Here is a 20213-nt window from a genome sequence, read left to right on the forward strand (position 1 = left end):
TTTAGAAACACTGACGTAAGCTATAATGTTCGCCGTTCACTGTTGTTCAGCTCATTTGGCACCTGTATCCTTTCCGCGCGCGTTTGACTTGCGCCTGGCGCTGAGTTGGAGTGCGCGTCTGAAAAGTCTCCCGTTTTTTGTGGTCTTAAAGAGGCGATTCTGCGTTTAAATAAACGCAATTCTTCTCAATTTATAAAGGAGACAGAAACAGCAGTTGTGAGCGGGGTGGCCAAGCTTAAGCCAAGGGTGGCCACGGCCGCCCCTGGAGCAATGAAGGGAGGGGTGTGTTTGTTTGGGTTGATTTCAAATATCAACAGTGTTTCTCAGAAATTGCACCTTTCTGCACCTATAATTAATTTCACATTTGACATGTAATCTTCAAAACTAGTAGCAGGTAAAGTTTTGTCTCATATCTAAAGAATCAACTGAATATTTCTACTGTTTCACTTGTATTATGAACTATTATTTTTTGTAAACATTTTGTGTCTAATTTGGGGGCCTCTAATAAGGCAGCAATAATTGTTTTATCATTAAAAATGACAAATTCAAGCAGTCAGAATATGTAGTGTACTTATCTTCTTTACTGAAAAAGTCCCAGCAGTACTGTTTTTAAGACATCTGTATTTAGCGCTGCTGTGGGGAAGAATCTTCAGTGTTCATAAGCCACTAACACAGCGTTCATTTTTGATTAGAGATGGAAATGTTTTCTGTTGTTTCACCTGCTTGTGGTTATGAATGAATGCTTATTAGTGTAGGTGTGGGTGGTGGCTGTGATGACTGGAAAAAATGTAAAACTGCATTATTTACATTTTTCTGTTCCTCTTTTTCATTTAGGAGGTCTGTTTGGGTCAGATTTTCATGGTATCCACACACTGCCTCTTCAGTCTGGGCATATTCTTGCTTATGGCATTGCAAAGACTATAAGCTTTCTTCTGCAACACAAATTGTATGTATGTATGTACAAACCCGATTCCAAAAAAGTTGGGACACTGTACAAATTGTGAATAAAAAAGGAATGCAATAATTTACAAATCTCATAAACTTACATTTTATTCACAATAGAATATATATAACATATCAAATGTTGAAAGTGAGACCTTTTGAAATGTCATGCCAAATATTGGCTCATTTTGGATTTCATGAGAGCTACACATTCCAAAAAAGTTGGGACAGGTAGCAATAAGAGGCCGGAAAAGTTAAATGTACATATAAGGAACAGCTGGAGGACCAATTTGCAACTTATTAGGTCAATTGGCAACATGATTGGGTATAAGAAGAGTCTCTCTGAGTGGCAGTGTCTCTCAGAAGTCAAGATGGGCAGAGGATCACCAATTCCAAGTTCTTTTTGGAAAACTGGGACGCCATGTCATCCGGAATAAAGATGACAAGGACAACCCAAGTTGTTATCAGCGCTCAGTTCAGAAGCCTGCATCTCTGATGGTATGGGGTTGCATGAGTGCGTGTGGCATGGGCAGCTTACACATCTGGAAAGGCACCATCGATGCTGAAAGGTATATCCAAGGTCTAGAACAACATATGCTCCCATCCAGACGTCGTCTCTTTCAGGGAAGACCTTGCATTTTCCAACAGGACAATGCCAGACCACATACTGCATCAATTACAACATCATGGCTGCGTAGAAGAAGGATCCGGGTACTGAAATGGGTCCCCTATGCAGAACTTCAGTTGCCACCTCCGTTGAAATTGCTTTCTAGGGGTGGGGTGGGGTGTTGATGGTGCCCCCATAGAGGGTGGGATGGTGCCCCTTAGTGCCCTATGCAGACCGCATATTCTGCGTATATGGAACAGTTGTATATGGAATTGTTGTAGTAAAAGCTTTACATTAAGCTTTTACTGAAATGAAAACATGAAATTGCTGCTATTGATCAACAACAAATCCAACATACATGGTCTTTGGTTACTATGGAAGTTTTTTTTTTCCACCACAGAATAATAATAATAATAAAGTATAAAAGGTAATTGTGACTTTTTTTCTTGCAATTGCGAGTTACCATTTCACAATTCAGACTTTTTTTCCTCTGAATCGTGAGCTACAAACTAAGAATTGAGAGGGAAAAAAATCAGAATTGTAAGATAAAATGTCACAATTACCTTTTGTATTTTCTATTCCATGACAGAAATAAGCTTTCATAGGTTCCACGTGTAAGGGGGAAACTCCTTTCCCCTACCTCTTCTCCCTTGTCCTGATCCAACTACTCCTCTTCTCCTTCAACTCTTCCTCTCCCTCACCCAGACATTATTTTTTTTTTCCATCTGCTTCTCTGAGTTGTTCAGCATCCACATTGAACAAAAACAAAAAGTCCCTTTTTTACTGTGTATGTCCAAGTAATGGAAAGAACTTCAACATCTGACTGAGATTGGAATCAGCTATTTCTCAATATTTCAGTGATCTGTACCTAAAAATGCTTATCAGTTGTTTCAATATTTTAACGTATATTTTTTTTAATATACTTTTGAGCTGCTGTTGTTGTAGAAGTGGAGGGTTTATACTAAGGTTTGGAACATTAGGTCTTCATTTCTGACATGCTGTGTTTAAGCATTTGTAAATAAGATTAGAAAGATCCATGATTTTGGTATTGGGTAAGCTTGTGTGAAAAGAAAATTTAAGCATTTTAGAAACATGTTAATTGACTGCATTTTGTGTGAAAACAACATGAATGGTGTTGATGGTATGGTCACAACAGATGGATGTTAGAGTTTTGAAAATGTGACTACAGATTGGACAAAAGTATAGTCTCTCTCAGTCACCAGCTTAGTCACTCTCTCCACACTACATTTCCCAGCATCCCTCCTGATCCACGCCTGCACTTAGTCAACTATTACCCTGATTCCCTGCACCTGGACTTCCTTGTTTACTCACCCTTTATCTGCCGTTCCCATCACATCCTCGTCTGGTCTCGTCTCATGACTACACAGACTCACCTTGCTACTCACCTGAGATACTTACCTGCTGATTCCCGATTCATCTTCTGTCGTCTGCCTTCTGTTCCACTTGTTTGTCTTCCCGGATCCTCTGCCCAGCAACATTCTCTGTGCTCAGCTGATCCTGCTTGCCTGAAATAAAGACTGTTTATATTGTACTCACTCACTTCATCTGTCTCCTTCTGTTTATGACAGTTAGCAATTGGGGAAAAAAAATAAATAAATAAAAAGGGCAAGAGAAAAATATTAAGACATGGACAGAGGGGAAGAGAAGAGCAAAGTGTAAGAGGAAGGAGGAAAGGTAGAAGAATAATGATGGGTGTCAGAAGGATCCAGCATTCACTCCTTTTTTTTTTTTTCCCTTTCACGATGCATTACTCGTGAAAATATATGCTGTGACGTTGATGTAGCGAATTAGCTCAAAGGGAATTATTAATTTATATGGAATTTTGAAAGAGTCACTTATTTTATGACCAAACAAATGGATCGTCCAACGTTCATTTGAACGGGACGTAACTATCAGCTCTGTAGAGGATATATCCAAACTATAGTGAAAACACTATTTATTATCAAGGTAACATAGATCAGCAGTTTAAGATATTAAATTCGTAAGCACATAACACAAGACACTCATTGTTCCCGAGACACTCAACTAAACTCTTCATTAAAGAACTTTGAAGAACACGACTAAAGAACATGAAAAACATGTATTTTCATTCATGTATTTGTGTATCTACAACTAAAAATATATCAGATCAACAGAGAACACACTTATAGTTCTGATGTTAGTATTTATTTTTGATAAATGCATTAAATCAAATGCAGTGCTTCATTATGCAGTGAATACTGAACTGTTTTGCCAACATATGAGTGTGTTTAGTTTGCTGTGTTAATTGTTTTGAGAGCAACTACATTCATTTGGAGAAATGTGTCAAATTGATTTAGAAAAACTTTGTTGTTTGCAGTTTATCTATTAAAATGTACATTCCCTAAACCTACTTAAACAGAGTGACAGACAGCTAATGTTGGTTTCTTCTTTTTTGCATCTTGGGTTTGTCATGCTTTATCGAGCGCAAAATCAAGTTGTTTCAAAATAAGATGCCTCAAACACCTTACCTCAGTTAAAGTGGCAGTGGAAGGGGCTAGAGCTTGAAAAATGTTTAATTAAGAGGTATTTGTGGTGTTGACTAATTTCTGCCTTAGTTAAGCAAAAGCAGATTTTGAAGAAAATAACACTTTCTTCTGTCTCTGTACTAGTAAAAAAGTGAAGTATGTTTCACACTTCCTCTTTTAAAATCTTTCTTGCATAACCAAACAGTGTTCATCTTTTTTTCACAGTTTTTCACATTTTGGAATTACTGCATGGTTTAGGCCTTTTCCATCCAGTCGACTTACTGGCAAATAAGACTGCATTAAGAAGGTAAAAATGAAAAAAAAAGTATATTACATCTGATTTAACAATATAAAGTGATTTTAGGATGCATTCTGTTTAACAGAAAACTTCAGGTGTCAATTTCCATAAATTTAGTCGCTTGGGTAACACTTCCATTGTTAAAAATGGTCTTCACTTTATTTTGAAATGTTTTTTTTTATTTTACAACTTGTTTTCTTATTTCACCTAAAGGCAAACCCTGGAACATGATGGGACCTCTGATTGTTCATTTGCTTTTACAAGGTATAGTAATGTTTTGTTTCTCTTCTTCATAAAGTAGTTGATAAGGGTATACATCCTAAAAATCTGTCACAGTAGATTTTCTTTTTTTAAATTAATTTTAAGACTTTTTAATCTGACCTCAGCAGCTTTTCTCTGGTTAGATTATTCAGTGTCTTTATTTCAGAAGATTTCTGCCTCTTGGTAATTTCACTGGTTCTAATGGTTGCACACCATAAAGTATGTTGCTATATTTCTGATCATGCATTTGTAGAGCTTTAGTATTTAGGGGAGAGCAGGGCAAAACTCAACATGGGGTTAGTTGTAACACACGTTTTAAATACGTCCACATATGCTAGCATGATGAAACGTAGTGTACTTACTAGTTGCCATATCAACAATATATAGAGAAAAAAATTGCGCCAAAATCCAGAAATCTTTGAAAGATACCACTGAACATTTATTTAACAATAGCAAAAGTAAATAAGTAAAAAGTAAGGTAATTTTTCATAAATATTTTTTGTGTTTTTCATAAATATTTTTTGTGTTTCTTATACTAACCAGCTGCGTTACAGTTATACTACTAGAATTATGCTCTTCTATATAATCACCAATATCTGTTGAGAAACCACGGGAAAGAAAGGTGAATAAAGACTGAGAGGAAGAACCTGAACATTCAGAAAATATTATTTTAAGAAATTTACAGCATTTGTACTGGTGCCACCTATGGGGCATGTTGTCACATTTCACTTCCATTCTTTCAAGGTAAATAAAGAAAAAAGTATACACTGTATTAATGAAACAAAGCCACATATTTATACCAGATGTGTGAAATTAATGTGGAGCAAAAGAAGTTCTCTGAACCTTAAGTAGATTTACACAAACTGAGAAAGTCAAAAAGTGTTAGGTTGTGCCCTGCTCTCCCCTACATGAGATCAGAAAAGGATTTCTTAACCAACTTAAAGGGTTAGTTCACCCAAAAATGAAAATTCTGTCATTAATTACTCACCCTTTTCTCGTTCCAAACCCGTAAGACCTTTGTTCATCTTCAGAACACAAATTAAGATATTTTTGATGAGATCCAAGAGGTTTTTTTTATCGCCCATAGAAAGCAATGTAATTATCGTCATTCAAGGTTCAGAAATAGCATAGGAGAATGACAGGAAGGAGATGAATTTGTTGAATAAAGTTGTTATTTTTGTTTTTGCACACAAAAAGTATTCTTGTCACTTCATAACATTAAGGTTGAACCATTGCAGTCACATGGACTATTTTAATGATGTCTTTAGTACTTTTCTGGACCTTGAATGATGGTAATTATGTTTCTTTCTATGGGGGATACAAAAACCTCTTGGATTTCATCAAAAATACCTTAATTTGTAAGAAAGATGAATGAAGATGAATGAAGAGTAATTAATGACAGAAATTTCATTTGTGGGTGAACTAACCCTTTAATTTCAAATTAAAATAATTAGAGAACTACAATGACTTTTTTACATTTAATATAGATTTTTATTTACTTCTGTGATTGATAGTTGTAAATACGTTTATGGAAAACAACAACAACAACAACAACAAAATATTTTTATGAATTTCAGCTATTAATTTTCTCTAAATTTCACCTGTTGTCCAACAGGTGTTCTGCTATATGATACTTTGGCATGGAGCGTGACAATGCCGAAAGGCATACGTGGCCTCCGGGGTTCCTGTCTGGTTATACCATGTTCTTTCTCTTACTCATCATACCCACCTGAAAACCCACGTAGAGTTGTGTGGTATCAGTGGGCCTCTAAAGGTTATCCTTTAGTTTATGATCCATGGTATCCAAATGATGTCATTGATAAGTTTAGATGGAAAACGTCTTTATATGGGAACCCATCAAATTGGGATTGCAGTCTGCTGATCACAAAGCTGGAACAGTCCCACCATGGAGAGAAATTATACGCATGGATTGACCCTGAAAATGTTGGCTGGCGCACCTATAAATTTTATGATGTCACCTCTACAATCCATGTCGACAGTATGTAAAAACTCTTGTAATAATATTCTTTCACTGTAATATCTGTGTTTGTCCAACTGTAGTAAAATATTGTGTGGTCAATAACAATATACACAATAAAATGTTTCTTCCAAATTGACTTTCTTCTAATCAGTTTATTAAATTCAAGATAAAGGCATCGTTTAGAAAAAGCCAGCTTTTAGCTAGCATTACATTATACTATCACATTCTTATTCCTGCAAATGCTTTTTGCATTAATAACCATTCAAGCGCAACAAAACACAAAAGAGAACTCAGTGGTGCGCTGTCTGTGAATCTCCTGTCTGTGTGACAGACACACACAACTCAAACGCACAGAAAGCCGCTTCAGACAGAATACACATTTTGTTGAGTATACTCGTAAGCACAGTCTTAAATTAGTTAAATAAAGTCATAACGTGAAGAGCTGTGAGAAAATGGGATGCATGTCAGATTGCCGTCATGTGTGTCAGATCATAAATGGACAGCAGCCTAATCCTAAACCTCCTGCTGTGACGTCTGTCATTAAGGTTAATCAAAGAACAAAAGAAAAAGAGAAAATCACTCTACACTAAACTTTTACAATATAAAAAAATATATTAAAAACTATAATGTTAGGTGTGATTAATTACAGACAAAAATCGATTAACAGCACTTATATATAAATGTGTGTATGTATACAAGAGAGGAACTGACACTGACTTCATGCATATATACACACACACACACACACACACAAAAAATGAACTTGAGATCTGTTAATTATAATTATTAATAATTTAGAGAGAAAAGTAAAGGTAGTTCTGAGAAAGGCCCTAGCTTCATTCGTTTACAGACTGCAGATCTAATGCAATACATTTGTAAGTGTCCAAATACTATGGAGCCACTGTATAGTTAAAAAGTGATGTGATGTACTAATTCTATGTGTCTGTGAATTATAGATCATCCAGAGCTCCCAGACATCAATATTTATGGAGGTGACAAGATAGGTGACACCATCACAGTAGCATGTTCTACTTTACACTCGTGTCCGTACAGCAAACCAAACATCATTCTGAATGGTATTGAAGGATGTGACAAAATAAACAGCAAGCATATTAAAGACAGCTTGTGGAAAATCACTCGGACATGCACAAGTGTCGTAAAGGCAGAACGCTTGACTATCATGTGTTCTGTAACACATCATGGTGGCATAACAGTGACAGCTACAAAGGTCAAAAGTGCACATTGTAAGTGAACATAAATATGAACTGCTTTGTGTGCTATTAGCAATAAGAGCATTTTAAATGTCACATCTGGACCTATTAAAAGATTTCAGTTTAATTTCAGGTGTTCATCAAAAAATAACGATTGAGCCTGAACTGACAGATTTCAAAGAGGGCGTCGCAAAGAACTTTGTTTGTTCCGTCTATCATTCCTGCCAGAAAGAGACTCCAACCATCACATGGAACTATAAGAACATGCAGGTCTTAACAGGGAGCAAAACACTTTCTGGGTTAGGTCGGATCACCTATTCCAGCATAACCTTTCTGGGTTCGAAACAAGACCATGGGAAGAAACTGATTTGCACTGCAAAATTTTCTGGAGGAAAAACTGAAACCTCAGTTGTTTTACAAGTACAACGTGAGTAATTTGTTAGCATCATGCATGTATGACTTGTGTTATAAGAATATTTACCATTCAAAATCTGCCTTGTTGTAATTACTGCATAGTAAATTGTGGTTAATTAGAACAAATTATTTTATTACAAAAACTGCAAAAAAAAAAAAAAAACTTCTGACGTCACACATGTGGGCGGAGTTGGATGTACACCATAGGCTGCAGCGAGCCCTACTTACAATCTTGTTGGTTTTGCTCAAATTGACCCTAATTGGATTCAATACAATTCCCCAAAAACCACACTATAGGGAGGGAAAAAAAAAAAACATACAATCAGGTACAAACAATTAACTTTTAATAACAATACTTTTCACGCATTACAAAAGACAAATATCTCAATTTATGATAAATAATTGACAAACTATGACAAACTTCTTCTAAATTGGGGGTCTACTTCATAAATATTATGAAAATTATGGAAATATATGGTTCACATCACTCAAACCATATATGGAAATGGGCGCATCCTTATATGACCACCAGTGGAGCCTGGATGTCATCTAGTGGAAAAGTTGGGTGCTGCGCACAAACAAAATCTTACTGAAAGCTCATCTTTTGAGATGTCAACCTAAAATTTGGCCCGACATTTGTTCTGATGTTTGGCTTTGATTTTCTTGCAGTTTCAGAGTTTTGTAAAATATTTATTTTATATAAAATATTAAAAATGTATTTATATAATTTACATTTTCCTAAACTTAAACTTCTTTTTTTTTCTTTTTAACTTTTCTTCTACAATAATCTGTGAAGCGTCCCCTTTAAAAAGATACCAAAGTATGTGTTCTGAAGTATTCAAGATTTATTACAATTTAAATAGGAATGGTCATTTTCATCTCTGTGCACAAAAAGTGAGACTAACAGTTGAACAGGTTGATTGGTTTTGTTTTCACAAACTTTGAAAATAAAAAAAGTTATTAAACTCAGCAAGACACTGGCACTTCAGGACTAGAGTTGATGAGCTCTGACATACAATAAAGAAATGTTTTTATTTTGCAAAATAAACTTGGTAAATAAAGCCAAAAAAGTCAAACAAAACATTTAATTTATTCAGGAGTAAGTAATTCTGTGTAGCTATAATAAGTTAAGAGTAAATCTATAGTAATTGATCAAGTACTCTTTACAGTTCTTGTGTAAGTGAACTACACTAAGCATTTATCAGTACAACATACTGTTTCTATTACGCTTAGTTTTTTTTGAAGCAATTGGTTTGCATGCTTTTTTTTTTAAGTAAGTTTAACTCATTTGATTTTACAGTGTAGCGGCTAATCAACTGGAAGTCTCACACATTCTAATAAATAGCTTACTTCTGCATTGCAAAATAACGTGTATAGATTTGAAATTACTTATGTGATTGAAAGAAATATGATGGAAAATAGCGAACTTTTTTTTTTTTTTTGCTTATCTTCCACTCATCCATTAATTCTTTCCAAACTTGTCCCACAGGTGTTATGAAGTATGATGTTTTGGGATTGGAAGTGAGAATGCCAAAAGACATTCATGGCCTCCAGGGTTCCTGTCTGGTTATACCATGTTCTTTTTCTTACACGTCAAACCCACCCAAAGCCCCACGTAGAGTTGTGTGGTATCAGTGGGTCTCTAAAGGTTATCATTTAGTTTATGATCCTTCGCATGCAAGTGATGTCATTGAGAAGTTTAGAGGAAAAACTGATTTATATGGAAACTCAGCCGGGGAATGCAGTCTGCTGATCAAAAACCTGGAACAGTCCCATCATGGAGAGAAATTATACACAAGGATTGACCCTGAAAATGTTGGGTGGGGCACCTACACATTTGATGATGTCACCTCTACAATCCATGTCAATGGTATGTAAATATTTTTGGAATAATATTCTTTCACTGTAATGTCTGTGATTGTCCAACTGTAGTAAAATATTTTGTTGTCAATAGCAATAGACAGTGAAATGCTTCTCTCAAACTGACTTCTAACCAATTTATGTATTTACCATTTCAAAGTAAAGGAAAGACAATTTGCCACAAAAGTATATATATTTTTTGTCTTTTCATTATATATCAAAATATCAAACCAAATGGCATGGTTAAAAAAATGTAAAAAGTGGCTCTGAAAAAGGGAAGTTAGTTCTGAGAAAAGCTCTAGCATCATTTGCAAATTTCACTTTTTCTTTTCTTTCTTTTTTTTTTTTTTTTTTTTAAAGTTTTTTATCTAATGTAATGAAATTCACACAGTTTCAAGTGTATGATGTATTAATTATAATGTTTCTGTCAAATTTCTTTAAATTTCCTTGACTCCTGGGGCCATATTCACAAAACATTTTAACTAAGAGTTCTCCTAAATAGCACTAAAAGTTCTTAGGTAAGAGTTTCCTGTGAAAACATATTCACAAAGCTGCTGAGACCAACTTTTACTAAGGAATTGAGAGAAGTCTTAAGCTAAGAGTAAGGGCGGGAATGACCATGTTGTTAAGGATGATGTCAACACGCTTACTAACTATGCCGACAGTGATTGGCTGATGGGGTGGGGTCTCTGTCAGCGATTTAATCATAGAGACAGAGCGCATTTAGGCCACACCCACACCGGAGGGGGAGGGGGAGGGGGGGGGGGGGGTGACAATGTCTTTAAGACAATGTCTTAAAGCTGCTATGTGACAAGGTGTACAGCAAACAAGCTAAAAAACCCAGAACTACGTTTTTATAAGCTACCGAACCATAAAAGCCAGCATTTAAGGAGACAAAAGTGGATACAGGCAATAAGACGTGAAGCATCAGCAGGAAGAATGGGTACATTTTGGGATCCTGACACTCAGTATGCCTCAGTAAGCCTACGCGTGCAGTAAACATTTTGTCATTGTTAAGTCAAATATCCAAATGTCAGTTTTATATATTATATTTCCTGTCACTGATTACGTTACCCTCCAGTGGGCGTAGTTCTCATAGTAATATGACATGTCGCGCTCTGTCTCAATTGCCTGTATACACTTTTTAGTCCTTAAACGCTCATTTTTTGGGTCGACAGCTTATAAAAACTTCTGGGTTTTTGTTTCTGGGGGGTTTTTTTTTATCTTGTTTTCTGTACACCTTGTCACATAGCAGCTTTTAGACATTGTTCTGTTTTTTGTTATAAATCAGAAATGACAAGGAGGCAGCCTCACGCAATACAAAGTCAATGGAGACGGTTGGATTGTTTTCCCCCCGGTGGGCGTGGTTTTCAGATTATGACGCGTGTTGCTCTGTCTCTATAGAAATATTGTAGAATGAGGTATCATGTTGCCATATTCAAATAAAGGTTTAAAAACATAGGCTAAGTGTCACTAATTAAACAAGTATATGTTCAGTTAATTGTTAGCATCTTACAACTTGTGAAACAATTGCCACAGGTAATAGGACATTATTTTCTTATTCATTTATTTATTTATTTATTCATTCATTTATTTTGCTGATTTTTCCTTTTTATTATGATAGGACAGTGAGTAGATAGGAAGTGAAGTGGTAGAGAGAAAGGGGTCCGATACCACAAAATGTATTGGACCCATCTGAATTCTGCACAGAATGCTATACTTTAAAGTAATATGGAAGAGATTAGAAGGAAACTGAGGCTTTACAGAGTTCAAAGGCTCTGGCCAAGCTGTGATATAAAGGAAACGCTATTGGCTTGTTTTAAAAAAAAAAAAAAAAATGTGAGGAACTGTTCGATATGTACCGCCCTGTCTTCATGTTTCAGTGGAAATTACGTCAACGCATTAAATAATGTTGCGTGTTCCAAGGTACTTCAGTGGGCCTTCAAGATGTTTTGTGAATATGACCCCTGAACTAGTTATGAGAGTGTGTTGCCTAATTGTAACATTTCTGCTATTTGTAGCAAGCTCACAGCCGCCCAGCATCAATATTTATGGAGGTGAAAGGATGGGTGACACCATCACAATAGTATGTTCAGCTGTCCACTCGTGTCCATACAGCAAACCAAACATCATTCTGAAAGGTATAGAAGGAACTGACAAAATAGACAATGAGCAAAATAATGATGGCCTGTGGAAAATCATTCTGACACGCACAGGTGTCATAAAAGCAGAAAGTTCAACTATTGAGTGTTCTGTAACACATCACGGTGGCATAACAGTGACAGCTACAAAGGTCAAAAGTGCACATTGTAAGTGAACATAAATATGAACTGCTTTGTGTGCTATTAGCAATAAGAGCATTTTAAATGTCACATCTGGACCTATTAAAAGATTTCAGTTTAATTTCAGGTGTTCATCAAAAAATAATGATTGAGCCTGAACTGACAGATTTCAAAGAGGGCGTCGCAAAGAACTTCGTTTGTTCCGTCTATCATTCCTGCCAGAAAGAGACTCCAAACATCACATGGAACTATGAGAACATGCAGGTCTCAAAGGGGAGAAAAACACTTTCCGGTTTAGATCAGGTCACCTATTCCAGCATAACCTTTCTGGGTTCAAAACAAGACCATGGGAAGAAACTAATTTGCACTGCAAAATTTTCTGGAGGAAACACTGAAACCTCAGTTTTTTTACACGTACAACGTGAGTAATTTGTTAGCATCATGCATGTATGACTTGTGTTATGAGAATATTTAACATTCAAAATCTGCCTTGTTGTAATTATTGCATACTAAATTGTGGTTAATCAGAACAAATTATTTTACTACAAAAACTGCCAAAAAAAAGAGAAACTTCTGACGTCACCCATGTGGGCAGAGTTGGATGTACACCGCAGGCTGCAGCGAGCCCTACTTACAAACGTGTTGGTTTTGGTCAAATTGACCCTAATTGGATTCAATACAATTCCCCAAAAATCACACTGGGGGGGGGTATATCAATACTTTTCACGCATTACAAAAGACAAATATCTGAATTTATAATCAATAAAAATGTTTTTAACCACTAATTTTTAAGACAGCCCCTCCCCCAAGATTCTCTATTTGTGATGTGGTGCCGAACTATAACGCACGCTCGGGTTATTTCTGTATGTATTTTATTAGGGCTGTACAGATTACTGCCCAAACTTCTTCTGAATTGGGGGTCTACTTCATAAATATTATGAAAATTATGGAAATATATGGTTCACATCACTCAAACCATATATGGAAATGGGCGTATCCTTATATGACCACCAGTGGAGCCTGGATGTCATCTAGTGGAAAAGTTGGGTACTGCGCACAAACAAAATCTTACTGAAAGCTCATCTTTTGAGATGTCAACCTAAAATTTGGCCCGACATTTGTTCTGATGTTTGGCTTTGATTTTCTTGCAGTTTCAGAGTTTTGTAAAATATTTATTTTTATATAAAATATTAAAAATGTATTTTTATATTTTACATTTTCCTAAACTTAAACTTTTATAACTTTTTTTTTAACTTCTCTTCTACAATAATCTGTGAAGCGTCCCCTTTAAAAAGATACCAAAGTATTCAAGATTTATAACAATTTAAATAGGAAAGGTCATTTTCATCTCTATGTACAAAAAGTGAGACTAACAGTTGAACAGGTTGATTGGTTTTGTTTTCACAAACTTTGAAAATAAAAAAAGTTATTAAACTCAGCAAGACACTGGCACTTCAGGACTAGAGTTGATGAGCTCTGACATACAATAAAGAAATGTTTTTATTTTGCAAAATAAACTTGGCAAATAAAGCCAAAAATAGTAAAACAAAACATTTAATTTATTCAGGAGTAAGTAATTCTGTGTAGCTATAATAAGTCAAGAGTAAATCTATAGTAAATGATCAAGTACTTTTTACAGTTCTTGTGTAAGTGAACTACACTAAGCATTTATCAGTACAACATACTGTTTCTATTACGCTTAGTTTTTTTGAGGCAATTGGTTTGCATGCTTTTTTTTTAAAGTAAGTTTAACTCATTTGATTTTACAGTGTAGCGGCTAATCAACTGGAAGTCTCACACATTCTAATAAATAGCTTACTTCTGCATTGCAAAATAACGTGTATAGATTTGAAATTACTTATGTGATTGAAAGAAATATGATGGAAAATAGCGAACATTTTTTTTTTTTTTTGCTTATCTTCCACTCATCCATTAATTCTTTCCAAACTTGATCCACAGGTGTTATGAAGTATGATGTTTTGGGATTGGAGGTGAGAATGCCAAAAGACATTCATGGCCTCCAGGGTTCCTGTCTGGTTATACCATGTTCTTTTTCTTACACGTCAAACCCACCCAAAGCCCCACGTAGAGTTGTGTGGTATCAGTGGGTCTCTAAAGGTTATCCTTTAGTTTATGATCCTTCGCATGCAAGTGATGTCATTGAGAAGTTTAGAGGAAAAACTGATTTATATGGGAACTCAGCCGGGGAATGCAGTCTGCTGATCAAAAACCTGGAACAGTCCCATCATGGAGAGAAATTATACACAAGGATTGACCCTGAAAATGTTGGGTGGGGCACCTACACATTTGATGATGTCACCTCTACAATCCATGTCAATGGTATGTAAATATTTTTGGAATAATTATCTTTCACTGTAATGTCTGTGATTGTCCAACTGTAGTAAAATATTTTGTTGTCAATAGCAATAGACAGTGAAATGCTTCTCTCAAACTGACTTCTAACCAATTTATGTATTTACCATTTCAAAGTAAAGGAAAGACAATTTGCCACAAAAGTATATATATTTTTTGTCTTTTCATTATATATCAAAATATCAAACCAAATGGCATGGTTAAAAAAATGTAAAAAGTGGCTCTGAAAAAGGGAAGTTAGTTCTGAGAAAAGCTCTAGCATCATTTGCAAATTTCACTTTTTCTTTTCTTTCTTTCTTTCTTTTTCATTTTTTTTTTTTTTAAAGTTTTTTATCTAATGTAATGAAATTCTCACAGTTTCAAGTGTATGATGTATTAATTATAATGTTTCTGTCAAATTTCTTTAAATTTCCTTGACTCCTGGGGCCATATTCACAAAACATTTTAACTAAGAGTTCTCCTAAATAGCACTAAAAGTTCTTAGGTAAGAGTTTCCTGTGAAAACATATTCACAAAGCTGCTGAGACCAACTTTTACTAAGGAATAGTGAGAAGTCTTAAGCTAAGAGTAAGGGCGGGAATGACCATGTTGTTAAGGATGATGTCAACACGCTTACTAACTATGCCGACAGTGATTGGCTGATGGGGGAGGGGTCTCTGTCAGCGATTTAATCATAGAAATATTGTAGAATGAGCTATCATGTTGCCATATTCAAATAAAGGTTTAAAAACATAGGCTAAGTGTCACTAATTAAACAAATATATGTTCAGCTAATTGTCAGCATCTTACAACTCGTGAAACAATTGCCACAGGTAATAGGACATTATTTTCTTATTCATTTAATTATTCATTCATTTATTTTGCTGATTTTGGCTTTTTATTATGATAGGACAGTGAATAGAGAGAAAGGGGTCCGATACTACAAAACGTATTGGACCCCTCTGAATTCTGCACAGAATTCTATACTTTAAAGCGATATGGAAGAGATTAGAAGGAAACTGAGGCTTTACAGAGTTCAAAGGCTCTGGCCGAGCTGTGATATAAAGGAAACGCTATTGGCTTTAAAAAAAATAAATAAATAAAGGAACTGTTCGATATGTACCGCCCTGTCTTCATGTTTCAGTGGAAATTACGTCAACGCATTAAATAATGTTGCGTGTTCCAAGGCACTTCAGTGGGCCTTCAAGATGTTTTGTGAATATGACCCCTGATCTAGTTATGAGAGTGTGTTGCCTAATTGTAACATTTCTGCTATTTGTAGCAAGCTCACAGCAGCCCAGCATCAATATTTATGGAGGTGAAAGGATGGGTGACACCATCACAATAGTATGTTCAGCTGTCCACTCGTGTCCATACAGCAAACCAAGCATCATTCTGAAAGGTATAGAAGGAACTGACAAAATAGACAATGAGCAAAATAATGATGGCCTGTGGAAAATCATTCTGACACGCACAGGTGTCATAAAAGCAGAAAGTTCAACTATTGAGTGTTCTGTAACACATCACGGTGGCATAACAGTGACAGCTACAAAGGTCAAAAGTGCACATTGTAAGTGAACATAAATATGAACTGCTTTGTGTGCTATTAGCAATAAGAGCATTTTAAATGTCACATCTGGACCTATTAAAAGATTTCAGTTTAATTTCAGGTGTTCATCAAAAAATAACGATTGAGCCTGAACTGGCAGATGTCACAGAGGGCGTTGCAAAGAACTTCACTTGTTCCGTCTATCATTCCTGCCAGAAAGAGACTCCAACCATAACATGGAACTATGAGAACATGCAGGTCTTAACGGGGAGGATCACACTTTCTGGTTTAGATCAGGTCACCTATTCCAACATAACCTTTCTGGGTTCCAAAGATGATCATGGAAAGAAATTGATTTGCACTGCAAAATTTTCTGGACAAAACACAGAAACCTATGTTGTCTTATATGTAAAAGGTAAGTAATTTGTTAGCGCCATGTATGATTTGTGTGAACTTTACATGTCTTGTTATTTTAGTGAGATCTATTTTGTTTAGAATTTTTTGATAAATTTCTGTTTTTGTTTGTAAACTTGCAAATTCCACTTCCTAACTGAATGAGAATATTCACCATTCAAAATCTTCCTTGTTATAATGTCTGCATACTAAATTGTAGTTAATCTTTTTTTTCTTGCATTTATTTGTGCACTGAATTGTGAACCGAAGTGGTTACGTGAACATTGCAAACTAAGCAAAATCTGTTTTGTGTAGCCTTGCATTTTCAAATGTGTATGACTGCAGTTCATAATTTATCGTAATGAACTGTAAATGGTTAGCGTGAATGGTCTTCTTTCAAATACACTTTCAAACGCTTTAAATTACCCAACAATGTTAATATTGAGGCTTGTTACTGCAATTCACAATTGTGTAAATTAGGTTCCTGGCCTAAGGCTCAAATGCGACACTTCACTTACACCAAAACCAAACATAACTGTTTACCCTTGAATCTTTTACAGAGTATCAAAAACCAGTGGATCCAATCCAGAATGAAAGTATGTGTTTTTCCCCCTCTGTAAAGCTACTCTCATATTTATATTATTGCACTGCACTCATATTTTAGTTCTCTAATAATACTGATTAATCTATTGTATGGTATCATATGTCATTTTAGCTTATTTCCAGTATGAGGCAGATGTGATACCCAAGATCACTGCGTTGACTCGTTCCTGTGTGGTAATACCGTGCAGTTTCAAGATGGAAGAAGAAAACACTCGACTTCGTGTTCTTTGGGTCACCAAAAAAGGTGGCTACATGTTCCACACAGACTCACATGACGTCTTAGACAACTTCAGAGGCCGCACAAAGCTTCTTGGAAACCCAGATGAGCAGAACTGTACTGTGGAGATGGATAATGTGCAAACTCATGACAATGGGCCATTCTGCTTTAAAGCAGAAAAAGAAAATGAGAAATACAGTTTCAACAACAGCTGTGTGTTCATTATAATGCGGGGTGAGGAAATATTACCACTCAATATTGGTTGGTTTTTAAAGATGCATCACATCCCATAACTAACATAACGTCTTTGTGTTTCTGGTTAAAAAGCATCTCCTGACAAACCTGTGATGTCGTCCCTCCCTGAAGACATCGAGCCTGGGACACGTGTCACCGTCAAATGCTCAGTCAACCATACATGCTCCTCTCACCCTCCCAAAATTACCTGGAGTGTCCCAACAGCCCGAGAAACTATCAGTCACAATCACATGGGTGGAGGCATCTGGGAAACAGTGTCCGCTGTGACCTTCATTCCAACTGGATATGAAGAGAAAGATGAAATTGTCTGCAGTGCCAACTTTTGGGGTGGTAAAACTCAGAACAATACTGCCTTCCTGAGTGTTAAGAGTGAGTATAGACTGATACAGTTACATCCAAGATGTTTTGGTGGATCTCTGATTGTATACATGTTAATGAGATTGTCTTATGCATTGGTCTGTGTTTTAATATGGCTTTTCAAAAAGAAACTACTTCATGATGTGTGAGAGATGTGACTGATAATTCTTTTAAAAAATAGGAGTTCAAGAAATTAAATTGGAGACTTTCGGGCTTTATGCCATTGCTCCATCACTTGTGTTCATCCTCATTTGTGTACTTGCTGGAGTCTGCATATACAAGAGACGGCACAGGTAAGTGTTTGCATGGTTTATTCTCACCCTTTGGAATTTCTGTATTTACATTTGATGTCTCTGGATGCCAAACAGAAAGTGAGTCTGTATCTTAAAAATGCTTTAAGGTATTGAAACTAAATTTTGTGTATCATCACCATCCTGAAGCTACTTTGAGCAGTATGGACACAGCACCACCTACTGGTCAAGAAATCTTAAAAATAGCTTTTTTCACTTCCCAAAATCATGAAATTTTTGTTTATTGACAAAAAGGTGCTTTTGGATTCATTAGGACATACCAAGTAAATATACATAATGGATCTGCTGCCACTGCTTATTTTCTGTTTTTTTTTTTTTTTGTTTTTTTTTTAATCAGTCAGCATTGCCAGAGTCTCATTTTTACATTGTCATTGTTGATTATAGACAACCTTGTCAAGATATGCAAGGGTTACAAACACAATCTGAACATAGGTATGTGTGACATTTCTGTTTCATCATTTTCACTCATTAATTTATATTAAAACCTTTCAATGGCTAATAAAGTAACAATTTAACCTTATTCTCTGATGTAGGAGATCACTTTGGAACAGATTTTCAAGGTTGGAGTTTTCTTTACTGAACTTATCTTTGTATCTCTGTATTTGTTCCTGAGACTAAATTTAAAATTTATCCCCTAGTCATTTTAATATGCCTGATGGAAGAGCAGCTTGGACTAACAGGGGAGACAGGAGTGATATCAGGCAAGTATAACATAAAAAGGTAAATGATAATAATAATAATAATAATAATAATAATACAAAAATAAAAATAAAGAGTTGGTCTTTGTTTCCAATGCACTAAAATTTTGCTATCTACAGGAACATTGAAAATGCTCCTGCAAGACCACTGAAGCCTGAACAAAGGCAGGTTGAAAATACAAATATAATATTACAAAAAAATATGCATAAATTATGCACAAATTATGTTTGTAATCATACATCTATCGTAATTAAACATCACATCTCTCAACAGACGGAGCATCTGGACCCGCTTTTCAAGGTAATTAATATTTACATTTTCTTTTCATTTTATGTCATGTTTCATTATTAAATAATAAAATCTTCCAATTTGGTAACTTTATTCTCTTTCTCTCTCTTTCTCTCTCTCCCTCTCTTTGTAGACACCAATCACCCAGAAACAATGCAAATCTGAGAGTAGAATACAAGTCAGAATTTTTACTTTTTAAAAAGAAAGTAATTCAGTGAAGATTTTATAGTATACATTTGAATAAAGACACCAAACTTGTCTTTGTATATTAAAAAAAAAAAAAGAAAAAGAAAAAAACACTACAAATATTTTAATAAAATGTCCTCTTTATACAAATGACCAAAGTGGCATCACTGATGAACCTTCTCTCTTCACAGGACAAACAACACATGTACAGTGTCAGGAAACAAGCCTTTCTCCAAACCTCGTATGCCATCACCAAAGAGGTACAGAGCATTTGAACAACATATGAGTCCCTCAAGGTCTAAATTCATTATATTTATGTTACACAGCAAAATAATACTGTTGAATGCAGTCTATGTTTCAAAAGTCCACATGCCACTTCAAGATTCCTGAGCTTGGTTCTATAACATTGTTTGTTATAACGGAAAAACAAATTGTAGAATTTGTGGAAGAGATGATTTAGATATTGATAAAAATAGTCTATTAAATCCATTTAGTTTAACAGATGTTATGATAAATTCACACATTTCTGTGATTTTAAAATTCTTATTTTTCCCCTTGCATCTCAGTGAGCCAAAATCCTACCGTGTGAGTACATTTATCACTTCATTTGCTCTCTTACAGCATGGAAAACACATTATTT

At 35.4% G+C, this 20213-nt stretch overlaps 1 protein-coding gene across 16 annotated transcripts in view; it reads left to right on the plus strand.

The window, feature by feature from the left end:
- LOC127496289 (sialoadhesin-like) overlaps positions 1 to 20213 on the plus strand; it is a 256687-nt gene that overhangs the window by 89393 nt on the left and 147081 nt on the right. For 2 of the 16 annotated variants that reach the window (XM_051864130.1, XM_051864125.1), the window contains 19 exons: positions 7553 to 7840; positions 7941 to 8234; positions 9711 to 10091; positions 12103 to 12390; positions 12491 to 12784; positions 14323 to 14703; positions 15998 to 16285; positions 16386 to 16679; positions 17218 to 17253; positions 17373 to 17711; positions 17805 to 18101; positions 18271 to 18382; positions 18785 to 18832; positions 18934 to 18960; positions 19039 to 19101; positions 19219 to 19263; positions 19373 to 19399; positions 19521 to 19565; positions 19765 to 19833. In XM_051864130.1, the coding sequence (XP_051720090.1) occupies positions 7553 to 7840; positions 7941 to 8234; positions 9711 to 10091; positions 12103 to 12390; positions 12491 to 12784; positions 14323 to 14703; positions 15998 to 16285; positions 16386 to 16679; positions 17218 to 17253; positions 17373 to 17711; positions 17805 to 18101; positions 18271 to 18382; positions 18785 to 18832; positions 18934 to 18960; positions 19039 to 19101; positions 19219 to 19263; positions 19373 to 19399; positions 19521 to 19565; positions 19765 to 19833 (3616 nt within the window). Of the gene's footprint in view, positions 1 to 4042; positions 4115 to 4162; positions 4364 to 4567; positions 4619 to 5158; positions 5360 to 6230; positions 6615 to 7552; positions 7841 to 7940; positions 8235 to 9710; positions 10092 to 12102; positions 12391 to 12490; positions 12785 to 14322; positions 14704 to 15997; positions 16286 to 16385; positions 16680 to 17217; positions 17254 to 17372; positions 17712 to 17804; positions 18102 to 18270; positions 18383 to 18737; positions 18833 to 18933; positions 18961 to 19038; positions 19102 to 19218; positions 19264 to 19372; positions 19400 to 19520; positions 19566 to 19764; positions 19834 to 20139; positions 20159 to 20213 lie in introns of those variants that run through there. The other 14 variants (XM_051864132.1, XM_051864127.1, XM_051864128.1 and 11 more) reach the window with 14 other exon arrangements.

This window comes from Ctenopharyngodon idella, chromosome 15, assembly GCF_019924925.1.
Source record: "Ctenopharyngodon idella isolate HZGC_01 chromosome 15, HZGC01, whole genome shotgun sequence".
NCBI classification, from domain to species: domain Eukaryota; kingdom Metazoa; phylum Chordata; class Actinopteri; order Cypriniformes; family Xenocyprididae; genus Ctenopharyngodon; species Ctenopharyngodon idella.